The sequence below is a fragment of the Notamacropus eugenii genome, chromosome 2 (genome assembly GCF_028372415.1).
Source record: "Notamacropus eugenii isolate mMacEug1 chromosome 2, mMacEug1.pri_v2, whole genome shotgun sequence".
Classification (NCBI taxonomy): domain Eukaryota; kingdom Metazoa; phylum Chordata; class Mammalia; order Diprotodontia; family Macropodidae; genus Notamacropus; species Notamacropus eugenii.
The window spans coordinates 19,879,708-19,894,723 of record NC_092873.1 but is presented as its reverse complement, the minus strand read 5'-3'; the positions used below and the strand labels follow the sequence as shown (position 1 = coordinate 19,894,723).

General features: G+C 55.5%; 1 protein-coding gene across 3 annotated transcripts; it reads right to left on the bottom strand.

The window, feature by feature from the left end:
* Window positions 1-279: 279 nt before the first annotated feature.
* Window positions 280-12,864, bottom strand: CARNS1 (carnosine synthase 1). Of its 3 annotated transcripts, XM_072639287.1 has the most exons (10): window positions 12,766-12,849; window positions 11,754-11,772; window positions 9,737-10,013; window positions 9,254-9,343; window positions 8,058-8,545; window positions 6,673-6,877; window positions 5,974-6,038; window positions 4,925-5,156; window positions 4,487-4,767; window positions 280-3,310 (listed from the first exon to the last, which is right to left on the bottom strand). In XM_072639287.1, the coding sequence occupies exons 2-10, from the start codon at window positions 11,754-11,756 to the stop codon at window positions 2,084-2,086; spliced, it is 2,868 nt and encodes a 955-aa protein (XP_072495388.1). In that variant the 5' UTR covers window positions 11,757-11,772; window positions 12,766-12,849; the 3' UTR covers window positions 280-2,083. The 3 variants fall into 3 exon arrangements, with proteins under 3 accessions (XP_072495388.1, XP_072495387.1, XP_072495389.1); XM_072639286.1 differs by having other exon boundaries at window positions 9,737-11,772; window positions 12,766-12,864; XM_072639288.1 differs by lacking the exons at window positions 9,737-10,013; window positions 11,754-11,772; window positions 12,766-12,849 and having other exon boundaries at window positions 9,243-9,345.
* Window positions 12,865-15,016: the final 2,152 nt, after the last annotated feature.

Sequence of the window (15,016 nt, the reverse complement as noted above, 5' to 3'; positions counted from 1 at the left end):
CCCCCCTCCCCATTATTTTGTAAACTCCTCAAAGGCGGGGACTTTCGTTTTATTAATTGTATCCCCAGAGCTTAGCCCCCGGGCACACAGTAGGCGCTTAATAAATGTTTGGTGGATTGGATGACTAGGTTGGCAGTGCAGCTCCACCACTCCCCAGTACCCCACCCTCTCCCCTTGTCATCCCTCCCTAATAATCTTCACCCCTCCCCGGAAGAAGAAAGTGGGCCGGGACTGTAGAGAGCGCTCTTTGGGCGGCTGAGAATCAGTGCCAGACTCGGGGACCTTCACCGCGACTTTATTTACCAGGGTCTCTTCTCCGAAAGCTACAGCAAGAGAATTTAAAAAGTACAAAAACAAACACGTTGGCGCAGGCGCAGCAGTCGACTCGGTCCCTGGCCGGCTTGCGGGCTCCCTGGGTGACTTCTCTGCTGGGAGCGTTGCCAAGGATGGGGTGACGTCATGGAGACAAGTTCAGAGGCGAAGATTGCTTAAAGGGGCGCCTCCGTGTTTTCTGCGAACCTAAGACTAGAGGTGCAGGCAGCAAGTAGGGCCCTCCAGGGTGATGGGGACTTCGATGAGCCCAGGGAGGGTCACTCCAGGGAAGGGGAGAGGGCAGAGCCTGGAGCTAAGAGACCCAGCTTTGCCCCCTCATTAGCTTTGCCCCGTCCCTCTCTGGACCTCAATTTCTTCATTTGCAAAATGAGAGGGTTGGATTAGATGCTCTGGTAGGTCTACTGGGGCTGAGTCCCAGGAGATACTCTGCACCTAGCCTGAGACCTGGGCTAGCCCCTTTCCCTCTGAGCCTCCTTTTCCAAGGAGGGGATTGCTTGGACCCTACTTCCAGCTTAGGACTTTAGGCTCTCTTAAAGTGACCTCTGGACTAGAAGCAGGTTGGCAGAAGCAGTATGGACTCTGGGTCTCTGCAGCTGTAAGCTGGTTTTTACTGGGGAGGGGCTTCCCGTGGGAGCCGAGATGCTCCCAATGGGCAGCCAAGTCATTAACACTGACCTTGAAAATGAGACTTTTAGTACAGGTAGAAGGCAGGTAGACTAGGGGGCGAGGCTAACGAGCAGAGATAAAGCTATGAATTTCTACGATGGCCAAAGCAGGCAGGTCCCCCAAAAGTACCGACTCCCAGACTTGTTAGCACAGGGACTGAGTCCTGGCTAGGGGGAGAAGGAAGGAGTTCTGGATTTCTGAGTCTAGTCACTGACAGCTGTGGGGTTTCTCCCAAGCACAGTCCGTGACTTAGGGGCCATGGCCACCCTCTTCCCAGAATCCTCTCTGTTTTAGAGGTACATCTCTGCCCGGGGACCGTCAATGTAGCATGAAAGGAACGATTCTTATACAGCATCCCTCCCAGGACTCAGTGAGAATTGGAGATGGGAAAGTCTGTCCTGGATCATTGCTGTTTTGGAGAATGAGAGGGATCCGATCTGGCCTTGGGGTGGTGAGGGGCTGCCACAGGGTGTTCATTCCAGCCAGCAGGGAGGAAAGAGGAAAAAGCAGCTCCAGGTTTGAGAGGCATTGTGCGCCACAGGCCACCATGGGGAGGAAAAGAAGGGCCCAGAGGACCTGAGAGGTGGAATAGGCAGCGGGTGAGGGGGCCAGCTGGGCCGAGAGGCTGCTGGGAGATGGTTGATGTAGTGAGGAGGTCTGGGTTCAAGGCCTAGCTCTTAGACCCCTGGGACCTTGGGCAGTCACTTATCCCCTGGTAGAGCCCGTGGCGGGAAATATGAGGGCTGCCTTCCAAACTTTTATCCAGAAGTCAAAGATCAGGTTCAGCTTGGCCGCAGAGAGGTCTACTTAGCCGCGCCAAGCTAAAGATGGGAAGGAGCCGAGTTCTCTCCCTCCGCCTTCCTTCTCCTCAGCCCCCCTGGCTTCCTGAACCTCAATATCTTCTCTTGGAATCGCTGGGCTCCACCCCTGCCTTTCCCAGCCAAGGCTGGATTCTATGGAGAACCCCAGGACAGACGGTTTCCTGGAACCCCACTCCTTTCCTCTCGGGTCCGAGAATCCACCCCCTCTTCCTTCCCAGCTAAGGATGGCCTGGCCCTAGGGCCCCTCCCCCCACCTTCCACTGCTATTTGAAATGAGACAAGAAATGAGCTACAGGATAGTTTGGGGAGTCGATGCCCAGGCCCTGGCAGAGCCCTAGCAGGCGCTGTCGGGCCTCAGTGGGGCTGCTGCCCGCGCAGGCTACACTGCAGTAAGGCTCCTCATACTCTCCAGGTATCAGCTCCTCCTCCAGCAGGTTGAGGCGGATGAGGCCCCGCTCGTGCAGGGCCTGGAGAGCCTCCCGGCTGGCAGTGGAGCTCAGCGCCTGCAGGTGCTGGGATACTACACACATGACCCCCACCAGATGGGCTCGGGCTCTGGGACGGGCGGGCAGGGCGGGCGGGATGCCACAGGCCACCATGGCGGCCGCCAGCAGCAGGTCGACCCCATACAGCTCCTGGATCCAGTCCCGCAGGTAGAAGCCACCCATGCGGGGATTGATCTCGATCAGCCGAGGACCCGAAGCTGTCAGTTTCATCTCAACGTTGAAGACGCCGTCCAGCAGCCCACAACCCAGGCAGCACTGGTAGGCGGCCTGGATCAGCTGGGCTTCCCGCTCCGGCGCCAGTCCCGTGGGCATGCAGGCTGCAGTCTCAGTGAAGGCCGGGAGGCGGGTGGGGCCATTGTCAGAGACAAAGGCCCCCAGCAGCCTCCCAGCGAATATCACTACGTCTACATCGTGCTCTGTGCCTGAAACGAACTCCATCAGCAGCATAGCATTGCCCCAGCCCAGCCCAATGCCCGGGTGGTCAGCCTCCCCCTGCAGGTCCTGTGAGATCTTAGCAAAGTGGGCCTGGCACTGAGAGGCATCTTCTACCAGTCGCACACCCACAGCCCCTGCTCCGAATTCCAGTTTCATGACCCCAGGAAGGGGCACCAGCCTAGCAGCGCGCTCCACATCCTGCGGCTCCTCCAGCGGGCAGCAGGGAACCGCATAGAGGGAAGGGGCAGGCCAGCGAGGGCTGCGGCAGCGCAGCAGATGAGTCTGTGTCTGGCTCTTCTGCTTTGCCAGGCTCATGGCAGCTGGGGAGCAGCCCCGGAGACCCAGCTCCTTGCACAGCAAGGCCGTCAGCACCAGGCAGTCATCCCAATAAGAGAGGCATCCATCCAGCTGCAGGCCTCGGGCCTGAACCAGCTCTGCCAGATGGCGGGCATTCTCTTCATCCCGACGGTGTTCAGTCACATCAAAGTGGATGAAGGTTTGGACCAGTTGAGAGGCAAAATGGTTGGGATCTGACTCGATCAGGTGGATCTGTGAGAACAGATGATGGAGAGTGTGGCCTCCCCTGCCAGACCAGCCCTCTCTCATCCCCTCCCTGCTCACCAGCCCAAAGGGCAGGAGTTTCAGCCTGGAATTTTGTACCTCCCTGTGCGGTGCCTAGAGCTCTGAGCCTGGGGACAGAAAGACCTGCGCTCCAGTTCAGCCTCAGCTGTGTGACCCTGTGCGACATGTGTAACCTAGTTAACTGCTGCTTGCCTCAGTTTTCTCATCCGTAAAATGGGGATAATAATAGCGCCTACCTTCCTGGGTTGTGGTGAGGATCAAATGAGATAATATTTGTAAAGCACTTAGCACAGTGCCTGGCACATAGTAGGGGCTTCATAAATGATTGTTTCCTTCCTTTGTTCCTTCCTGGAAGCCATGACACACAAGGATTGTTTGGAGCACGAAGGCAAGAGATAGTTTGGGTGAGTAAAGAGGAAGATGGCAGCTCTGAGGATCTGACAGCTCAGCCAGAGCTAAAGTGACTCAGGCTGCAGAGAGTTGCTCTGAGAGCCCTGGGGTGGGACAGCAGAGAGGCCCGAGGGCAGGGGACTGCTGCAGGAAGTCCTAAGTTCCCCAGCACTGGGGGGACAAGACTTTGGGAGCCACAGCAGAGGTTAGATTCAGATGCCTTTGAGGTTACCTCTCACTCTGACGCCCTGAGATTCTAGGACTCTATCTTTCTAGCATCATCATCATCATCCTCCAAGACCCAGCAGAGGGAAGCTTCTCCTTCGGAGTATTTTATCAGTCTGTGTCATAGCAAAGCTGCCTCCCTAGCCTGACCATGAGCTCCCTGGGGTAGGCCCTCTGTCAGACCTCCCTGCTGGGATCTTAGAAGAATCACTGCCCACCTCCACCACCTCTGGAAAAGGTGAGGGTTAGATCTCAGTTCTGGGATTTATCGATGCATGCAGTCCTTGGGGCCACGCAAAACTCTAGATGTTTGGGACACGCCTTGGACGTCCCTTTCTCTCCGGGTCAGCCACGCCCAGTGCCCAGGGTTACCCTCTCTCCATAGTCCCACCAGTTACAGACCCTGGCTTCGGCCGACGCCCACACCTCTTTGGGTGCCCTACCTGTAGAGACCCCGGCTCTGACCACGCCCCCGCCCTCAGGCCTTGCCTCCATTGGCTCGGCAGCTGCATGGACCCGCCCCCTCACCTTGAGCCCGTAGTCCCGGGCGGCCTCCCACACGAACTTTTTGCTGTAGCCGCCCGCGCCCACCACCAGCAGATGCTTGCCCTCCATGAGGTGGCGCGCCGAGCGCCGCAGCATGGTCTCCACCAGGGGTCCCGCGGCTGCCCACTGGGAACGCCGGCCCCGCCGGGCCCATTGTCCCTCCAGGAGCCCGCAGGCCTCTAGGCACAGGCAGCTATTGAGCTCCAGGAGCACAGGGCTCAGTGAGCCTCCGGGGCCCACGGGTGTCAGCGCCAAGTCCACTCCTGCCCAGGCAAGAAAGAGCAGGAGCTCAGCGAGGCGGGGTCACCCTGGATCGCCCCCCAGCCCCGGAGGTCTTGGCCCTCGGAAGCTCCTGGAGCAACCCAAAGTGGGTGCAGAGGCCTGGGGCACCTCCAAAGATCCCAAAGGCCCGCGACTCACCGAGGACGTCTGTCTGCGCCTGGCGCCCACCCCGCTGCTCAGGGCTCAGCGAGGCCTCGAGCTCCAGCACGGCTGCCAGCGCGGCTTCGGCTGCCTCCCGCACCCGGCACCGCAGCGCTTCCACAGTGGCCGGCTCACTCAGCCCGCATGCTGCCAGAGCAGTGTCCAGGCTCTGCATCAGGGCAACTTGGTGCCGCAGGGGCTGCTCTGGACGGCCCACGCTGCACACCACCTGGGGGCCGGCCAGGGTGGGTGCTCAGCCCTCTCCTCCTCAACCTGGGAGCTGGAGCTCCAGAGTCCAGAGAAGGATGAACGTCTGGACTATGGGTGCTCTCCCCTCCTTCTTTCTCTATTTCTGCCCTCAGAGACTCATTGGCTCCCCATTGCCCAGAGAGTAAATGCTTCACCTGGCATTCAGGGCCTGTTGGTCTGGTCCCAACCTCCCTTCCTAACTTTCTCCTTACTGGGTCCTTCCCTAAGTGAGCTCTGTGGCCACACCAACCTCCATTCTGTCCCCAGCACATGGGGCAAGTCACTGGACCCTACTCCACTTCCCACTGGGAAAATGAGAAAGTCGGCCCAAATAGCGTTTCTGTTCCAAATCACAGTGCCTTCTGCCTGAAAGGCTTTTCTCCAGCCCTCTGCTGTCCACCTAGCCGAATTCTACCCATTCTTCCAGGCCCACTACCTATCAGAAGCCCACACCCAGACTCACAAATTTAGGGACCCTCATCTAAGCCAAATTCCTTTTTTCTAGAAAAACAAGCATAGACTTCTTGCCACAAGAGGGTCCTGGGATAGAGAGAGGGAAAGAGGCCTGGCTCTGGGATTAGGGGCTCTGAGTTCAAATTGTGCCTTGGATGCTCCCCTCCAGAAGCTTCTCCCTGTCCCCCTCCTCCCTCCAGCTGCCCTGCATGAGGCTGCTTAAACCTGGGGATCCTCCTCTGGGCAGCAATGGGCAATCAGCCATAGGCTGATCCTCAGGTCCCCTGAAAGACTGAAGAATCCTGGGGTTCCTCTGTATCCCCATTGGGAGTACCCTTCCTTACCTGGCTCATCAGAGGCTGATCACCCTGAGTCCTGCACACCACAGCACAGGCCCGAATGGCCAGCTCTGGCAAAAAGGAGAATAAAGATCCTAAATGACACGACTGTAAAGCTCCTTACGAACTTCTTGTCTCATGGCCCAAGGAGAACTGCCAGGCACCTGTCTTCTTCTTCCGTACTGGGACCTGAGATTTTTGTTGTTGTTTTGTTTGGGTGAATAGAACTCCTGGTGTGGGTTCTCCTTCCTCCAAGGTGGACTGACCACTCCCTGGCAGCTTAATCCTAGAGAGTCACTTGAGACCCACAATTATTTGTCCAAGTTCCGTGGCTTGTATGTGCCAGAGGCAGGCTCTGAACCCAGACTAGCTCTCCATCTGCTCACTACATTGCCTCTCCAGTGAGTGGTGTCCCCATTTTGCAGATGAGGAAACTGAGGCTTTTAGAAGGATCTGTATGAATATACCTGCTAGTCAAATGTCTGAGTCGGGATTTGAAACTAACACCCTATCGACTTACAGCACACATGTTCATAGTCCTGGGGCTGAGGAAAATCCCTACAGCTGAGGAAGTTGAAGCTCAGGGCCACAAAGCTAGAAAGCAGGAGGTGTGAGTCTGTGACCAAGGTCTCTCTAGTGGTAGGGAAGACAGGCTAGGGGACTGAGGAGGGAAGTGGCAGGGAAGGGCCCAGGCCCAGCTCTCACCTGGCTGGCGAGTGAGGCTCCCAGGGGCATCTGGATGCAGGATCCGGGCTGGAGGACACACAGCCTCCACAAGGATGCTTTCCTCCTCCTCCAGTTTTTCCAGCAGGGCCAGCACTGCTTGAACCACTGCCTCTGGTTCTGATCTTGGGTGCAGGCTCATGACCTGGGACCCACGCCAGCGCCAGCCTGAAGGCTTTACTGCCACCTGAGGAGGCAGGTGGACATTCGGGAGGTGCCTAGACCTCTTGCCCTACCTTTCCCATCTCCCTTCATCTCTTGATCAGAGTGGAGCCCTGCCATGCCTCTCACCCCACCTCAAAATGGAAAGCAAACCCCACCAGTACTAATACCAACTGATACAGTGCAGCTATATCTAGCCCAACCCCTTCATTTTTACAGTGGGGAAACTGAGTCTTAGAGAAGTTCGGTGAGTTGCCCAAAGTCCCACAGATAAGTGGCAAAGTCAGGATTTGAACCCAGATCTCAGGGCACTTTAGCTGTGTCAGCTTACTCCCAATAACCACTCAGGAGACAAAGGCAACTGAGCCTCAGGGAGGTTGTGACCGACCTAATGTCCTCCAGCCAAGAAGTACAAGTGGTAAGATTAGAACTCAGGTCTTACTGCCTTGCTCATTCTCTCCATTGTGTGTTTTCCCCAAATGGTTACGATTGCCACTGTAGCTTCTGGACACTGGAAGGTTTACAAAGGGCCACCCTCCTAAGAATCTTGCCAGCCCCATCTCTGCACCTTCAGGGCCCTCAGCTCATTGGTATCATCTATATCTTTCAGAGCATTTGAGGTTCACTATCTTTTCTCGAATCCTCACCACCATCCTCTGACACATGTAGGACAGGTCAGAGGCTCATAAACTTAGGGCTGGGAAAGCCTTCCGAGGCCTCGGAGACCTACCCCTCCATTTTACAGGTGAGGAAACTAAGGTCCCCAGAAGTTGAGTGACTTTTCACTGGCTGATTCCCCTGCCTCAAAGGCTCCCCCTGCTCCCCTTCTGTAGAATTTTTGCTAGTCTTTCTCCCCACACCCCCCCCCCCCACCCTTGGAGTTGATCTCTCATTTATGCTGTATACATCTTACACATAGGTAGTTTTGTGTATGGTGTCTCCCTGTTATACTGGGAGCTCCTTGAGGGTGTGGACCATGCTTCTCCTTTTTTCTTGTCCCCAGTGTTTAACTGAGTACCTGGCACCCAGCAGGCACTTAATGCATATTTTCAGTTTAACTAGTTTGCCCAAGGTCACTCCTCTAGTTAGGGGACAAAGCCATGGCTCCTAACTCTCAACCCAAGGCTGTTTCTACCACGCATTCTCTCCATCACCATCCCAAGACTAGTTCTCCCTCCTCATCCAATCCCCAGAGTCCTTAGTACCTGGTGGGCATCTCCCAGAGCTCTAAGGCGGAGAAAGGCCTCCACTTTGTCTTTCACCAGCCTCTCTTGCCCCTCCTTGTCACTGAGCTCCACCTGCCGCAGGCTCTGGGTCCAAGCCTGGACCCGCAACAGCTGGGGGGGCTTGTACGTCAAGGCCAGAGTGGCAGGTACAGCCACCTTGTCTCCTTGTGCCAGAAGTTGCCTAGTAAGTAGCCGGTCCTCCAGAAGGCGGGCTAGCTCTGCTGAGCTTCCCGTGGGGCAGCCCAGATCCCTGCTCAACTCTGCCACTTCCCGGCCTCGGCCAGACCTCGGTCCCAACTCCCCTAGGAAGTAGGTGACCCGCCGTGGGGGGGCAAACTCCACCAGGAAGGTAAGTCCCCCTGGATGGAATGTCACAGCCTTGGAGACCAGCAGGGCCGATTCCCCTGGTTTTCCAGCTATGGGCACTTTACTCAGCCAGGATGGAGAAAGACACAACAGCATGTTTCCTGGAGTAGAAGAGAGGGAGAAATGATGATGGGGAGGTGGAGGGGTTGCTTGTGAAGAGGGGCCAGGATCATAGATTTAGATGGCAACGACTTTAGAGATTATCTAGGCCAATTCCTTTGTTTTACAGATGGGAAAACTGAGACTAGTCCAAAGTCAAACAGCACATTAACACTAATGCCTTCTTTCTGTTAGTGCCTAGTATACTGTCTACCTCTTGTCCTAAAGGGCAGGGCCCTTAGCACAGTGCCTGGTATATAGCTTATAGGAGGTACTTAATAAATCCTTGTTGACTGGCTGGCAGAGCTGGGATTTGTATCCAGACTGCCTCTGAACACTGGCTTTGAGGAAGGAAAGGGTGTGTTAGTTGCGCCCTGACACACACCCCCTCTCCACCTTCCCCCTCCCCCTCAGCGTAACGATGGTCTCTTTCCACAGCACCCCCTTCAAGAATGCTTCCCTGGTCTCCACCATCACCAGCATGGCCCACCCCCAGGGGTGGAATCTCCAGCTGTCTGGTCAGAAATGGCTAGCAGCTGCCTGGCTTGGGTATTTTGGGACATGGCCGGGGCCTGGCTTTGCCTGCCCTTTCTATAGGTCAACTCTGCCATGTGGGGAGTGGGGGAAGGGAAGGAAGGGCTGGGCTGGGACCTGAGGCCAGAACTCCCTGGCCTGAGTCAGCTTCTAGACCCGACTCACCTATCTCTTACCTGGGCTCTGGGCTCCACCCTCCAGCAGCACAGAGAAGTAGGAACTTGGTGAGGCCAGAATACACATAGTCACCTCCACCCCAGGGCAGCCTTGGGAGAAAGGAAGAGAATGCCACTGTCTGGTTGGTCTTCTCCTGTCACCTGTCCCCTGCCACCCAAGCCAACCTTCCTCCCCATCCTCTTTTCCCGTGATGTGCCGACCAGTCTTGTATGCTCTCTGAGAGAACAGTGGCACCTAAACCACTATAGGAAGTGAGCAGAGGGGAACTGAGGCTGTAGGAGGAAAAGGGACAGAACCAACTCTCCCAGATCCATTCTGTGGGCATTGCCCCTGCTGCCTGGCCTGCATCTTGCTCTGTCCCCCTGAGGGTCGGGGCCTTGGGGCTGTTCCTATCTCTGCATGGAGGGATTTTTCAGAGCCAGGACCTTTACTGACGGCAGCTCTCTCTGTCCCCTGGGCATCCCTAGGGTTTGGAGGCTCACCTGGGTGAGGCTCTAGGCTTCGATCCACAGTCTCAGGCAGGCCTGCCTGCTGCAAGCAGCTCTGTAACAAGTTGTAGTAGAAGGTGGTCCATGCCAGGGCAGTGCCCTCTTCAGGGGAGCTCTTACAGGTCAGGTTCACATCCTGGTTCCAGGAGCCCAAGAGGGGTCCTTTCGGGGGCAGCTCTGGGCTCCCATGCTGCTCCCCATCCCCTTCTTCCTCTGAGTCCTTGGCAGGCACAGGGAGGGCCAGTTCTGGGGGCAGCTGATCTAGAGAAACCTTCATGGGGAGAGGTTCGGGTTGGGCAGGAGGGGAAAGGGAGAGGCAGAATGGGGGATCCAATGACAGAACAGACGTTGGGGAACCTGATCAGGGAGGCTGACCAGGAGGAGGAGGGGGGGACCCTAGGGATCCAGAAGCAGGATGGATTAAGCCTTTAAACATTTATTAGGCACCTACTATGTGCAGAGGTTGAGCTGGGGCTGATAGGCACACGAAACCAACCTTATTATTTTGTAGAAAAGGTAACTGGGGCTCAGAGAGGGGAGGGGGCTCACCCACACAGGTGGCAAGAGGGTGCAAGAAGAAATGGCCCTTTATCTTTCATCCTGAGAGGGTGTGTGACCTCCCAAGGGAAAAGGAAAGGTGAATAGCAGGATGTCTAAGACCACCATTGACTCCTGACAAAGGAACATGGGCAGCTACAAAGTATTTTGCAGAAGGGGTATTCCTACTAGATTTTGTGTTTTTTACTAAATTTGGGAAATGTTTTACACCAAACTCAGAGAGGAAGGTTGAGTAGCTAGGGGACTAGACTTAGAGCCAGGAAGACCTTGGCTCAAATCCCATCTCCAATATTTGCCCGCTGAAGGAGCTGGGACAGACACCTCACCAAAGTGAGCCTCAGGTCATCCCCTGGACTATTAAATTCTAGACTGGCGAAGGCTGCTAAACTTGGATTCCTGACCCCTACTGCTCTGCCACTCCAGCTGAGTGACCTCAGACAAGCCCCTTCTGGGCTTCCTTTTCCTCCATATACAATGAGGATGTTGGACTCTGACTTCTGAGGTTCCTCCAAGCTCTAGATCTATGGTTCTGTGGGGAGGGCAGATCTGAGATGTCATTGCCACAGCATTTTAAAGTCTGCAAAGCACTTCACAGGAAGTGTCACATGCAGCCATGTGAGGTGGTGCTACTCTCATTTTACAAATGAGGAAACTGAGGCTCAAGAGAGAAAGTGACTTGCCCAGGGTCATCGAGCCCTCATATCAATGGCAGGATTTGACATCTGAAGCCAGATCTTTTCAGCTCCAAGTCCAGCACTCTTTTCCCCTCCACTGGGCACACTGAGCACAGAGAGCCCTGGGTCAGGAGTGTTGTGCTTGGTCCCAGAGGGCAGAACCGTCCTGGAAAGTAGTGCATGGAACAGTAGTGCATGGAAAGGGTAGACTTGATGGCAGAGAACTCCTTAACAATGGAATCCAGTACAAAAGGACTGCTTCTTCAGGTAGTGAGTTCCCCATCCCCAGAAGTCTGCAAGCAAAGGCTGGATGGCTGCTTGCCAAAGGTGTTGTTGAGATCAGTATCTTTACTGGACCAGAATGTTCTCAGGTCCTCCCAACTTGGAAATTGTGTGATTCTGTAAGTCAGGAGAGTGGCCCCTCCTCTCCCCCAGCTCTTGCTCACAATTTTGAGTGAACAAATGCTCTCCCCACTCTGGGTGTCACATGACAAATGGGAACATTCTGCCCTGCCCTGTCCCCCTCACAAGTGGCAGGAGGTTAATGGGAAAGAATGGACCAAATGCTCTTCAGATAAGAAACCCTTTGGCCCCATACTTCCCTTCATTTCTCTTGGGAGACATCATCTTGAGGGCTCTGGTGGAGGGAGAAACCCTGGAGTTGAGCCCCAGCTTGGGGAGGAGAGGGCTCTCAGAGCCTGAGACCACCTTCTGGGCCTCAGGTGCTTGGGGCCAGAGGTAGGGGGCCAGGGAGGAGGGAGGGGACAGAGTGAACTCACCATCTTGCAGATGAATAGGCTGTGTGAGAGAGAAGAGGGTTAGGGAGAACAGGATTTCAGCAAGGCAGGTGCAGCCCCTGGAGCTCCTGAGGGCCAGGAAAGATCCCCTCCCCCACTGCGCTCTTCTCCTGCCTTCACCCCCCCATCTCCATTCCTCTCTCCTTGCTTGGCTCTGGGGCTCAGAAGGGTCAAGGTCTGGACCAGACCTCAAAGAGGAGAGGCTGGGGAGAGCTGACCCCCAAACCCTGGACATGGCTGAGGATGAGTATTGCTTGCTGGTGAGGACGGTATGGCCTCTCCTGTCACGAGAGGTGAGCCGCTAGGGGCTGTGGAGGAAAGGCTGGATATGACCTGAAAGGAGGGTCAGCTAGCCTGGGGAAGCAGCTGCCAAGGGGCCTGAGAGGGCAATGCATGACCCATCATGGACGCAGTCCAGAACATGCCACCCAACGACCCCCAAACACTGAAGCCCTGGCAGTTCTCTCTGCCCAGATGCCAAGCCTGGGGCCACAGAGTTGGCACAAGGTTCTCGAATCCCAGAACTGCTGTCCAGGACTGGGGCCGCCTCCTGGTAAAGCCTGAGGGGAATTTTTCAAGACTGAACTAAGCCTGGGAAATACCTTTGCAAAAGGGGAGAGATGTCTCTAGGGGTTTGAACAACAAATGTGTCCTCCAGATAATACAGAAGAAGGTGACTAGGCTGGGAATGGGGACTTCTGGGTCCCCTGCTTGGTAGAATCACAGACCTGAACTCAGGCTGCCTTGGGGGCTAGGTTATTACTCCAAGTGGGCGAGTTGGAGGACTACAGGGCCTGGGACAGGGCATCTGGATAGGGGCCGGGCTGCCTCCTCCAAGGGACTCTAGCCTTGTTTTCTGGGAGCTTCCGCTCCGGAGACTCCCCCACCTCCAGGCCCTGAGCCCTGCCTCTCCCCAACTGAACCCCCCACCTCCACAGCTCCCACCCCCTCCCCTTCTCGCCAGCCCCGCGCAAGCAGGGGGCGCCGGGGGTACCTGGGTGAGCAGGGGGGCGGCACTGCTCGCTGGCCTGCGCTGGCCTGGGCTGCTCTGGGCTTGATACCAATGTCGGGATTAAAGGCGCCCGGGCTTTATATAGCCCTGGCTCGGGGCATGCCCAGTGCCAAGAAGGGCGGGGAGGACTTAGGGCCCGCGGGGCTAGAAAGCTGGCTGACGGGGCGGGGGGGGGGGGGGGGGGAAGGGGAGGCGCTCCCAAGGGACCCAGGTGCAAGCACGTAGGATGGGGCGAGAAGAGCCCAGCAGAAGGTACAGACACCTCTGTCCCTATGCCCCAGCTTCTCCTCCTGGCGCTCCTGGCGCTGAGGCAACGGAACAGCCGGTGGGGGTCACGGAGAGAGAAAGCAGCACACGGAGAGAGACGCGCGGCGACTACCGCCTGGGAAACAAACCAGCCTTGGTTTTTATTGGGAGATTGTCACAGAGATTGGGAAAAAGTTAGAGAGAGACGCAGACAGAGGCAAAAAAGAAAGAAAGAAAGAGAGAGAGAGAGAGAGAGAGAGAGAGAGAAAGGAAGGAAGGAAGGAAGGAAGGAAGGAAGGAAGGAAGGAAGGAAGGAAGGAAGGAAGGAAGGAAGAAAGAAAGAAAGAAAGAAAGAAAGAAAGAAAGAAAGAAAGAAAGAAAGAAAGAAAGAAAGAAAGAAAGAAAGAAAGAAAGGAGACAGAAAAACAGGAGAGACGCCGGGACAAAAAGAAAGGGGGAGACAGGTTTAAGGACAGAGAAAAGGGGAAACAAAGACAAAAAAGACACCAAGAGACAGGAGGGAAAGAGGAGGAGGGAGGGAGAGAGAGACAGAGAGAGAGAAGAGACAGAGAGAGGAGAGAGAGGAGACAGAGACAGAGAGGAGAGAGAGAGACAGAGAGAAACAAAGAGACACAGAGAGAGACAGAGAAAGGAGAGACAGAGAGGAGAAAGACAGAGAGACAGACAGAGAGAAGAGAGACAGAGAGGAGACAGAGAGGGAGAAGGAGAGGGGAGAGAAAGAGACAGAGAGAAAGAGAGAGGCAAAAACACTGAGAGAGAAACAGAGACTGAGAGAGAGAAGAAAAGGAGAGGAGAGAGGAGAGGAGTCAGAAAGGGAGAAGCAGACACAGGGGGGAAATGTAGAGATATAAATCAGAAAGAACAAAGAAACATGGAGAAAAATAGTGACAGGAACCAGAGACACACCCAAAAAGACAACAGGAGGAAAGAGAGGGAAAGGGAAAGATGAATCTGACACACTGATCTGTGGAGGGATCAAGCCAAGGGACCAAGGGAGAGCAAGAGACTGGTACAGATCCACCCTTCCCTCATCCTCTTTCAACCCCTCCCCCCCAAACAGGGGCTCATACGGACAAGGAGGCTGAAACAGAGACATATTGTTCAGGACAAGCAGTCACACAGCCCCAGAGACAAGGCAGGCTCCCACTCCCCATGGGCACAGCTATGGAAACCAAGTTCTGGCCAGAGGCCCACAGAGGCAGCTCAGGGAGCCTGGCACCAACATGGTCACACAGCCAGGACTAGAGCCCACGCCTTCTGCATCCCAGTCCAGGGCTCTGGCCTCTTTCAGAAAGCTATGTATGTGGCCCCAGTAGAAGCAGGCCCCCACCCTCCCAACCACTCCCTACCACATCAGCCCTCTAAAAGGTGTCCCACACTTATGGATTGTCTTAGATAACATGACCAGTTGCTGAAGCCTGAGCAGGGAGGACCACCCACAGCCCTGGCAAAGGCAGTGCATAAGCTTTGAGCTGGGTGACAAAGAGGGAGCACCCAGCGGTCAATCCCAGGACTACCCAGAGAACTACTTTTGTGTATTTTCCCAAAAATTGGGGCATGGAGACCGAGATCTGAAAGCAGGATTCTCTACCCATGGCCCCTGTTTCCCTGCATTCCCCAGCCTGCTGCTGGCTCTCCCACCTCCCATTCCTCTACGGCTTTGATTTCTGGGTCCAGCTGGGTGCAGCCCAGGGTGCAAGGTGGTGTCTTTTAATTCTCCTTCATCCTGGGCATTCTCACAAAAATGGACATACCTGGCAATGCTCCCCAATACTGCCACAGTGGGTGCTCACTTCCTGGAGGGCCTCAAGATCACCACTTAGGCAAGGCTGATTTAGGGGAACTCTGGCTTAGGGGTTGGGTGCCAAGGTCCCTCCCAGTGCAAGCAGCTCTGTAAACCAGGGCAAGACCAGATCAACTGATTCTTCCTAGTCACCCATCACAGCTCCTTCAAAATAGCCTTTCC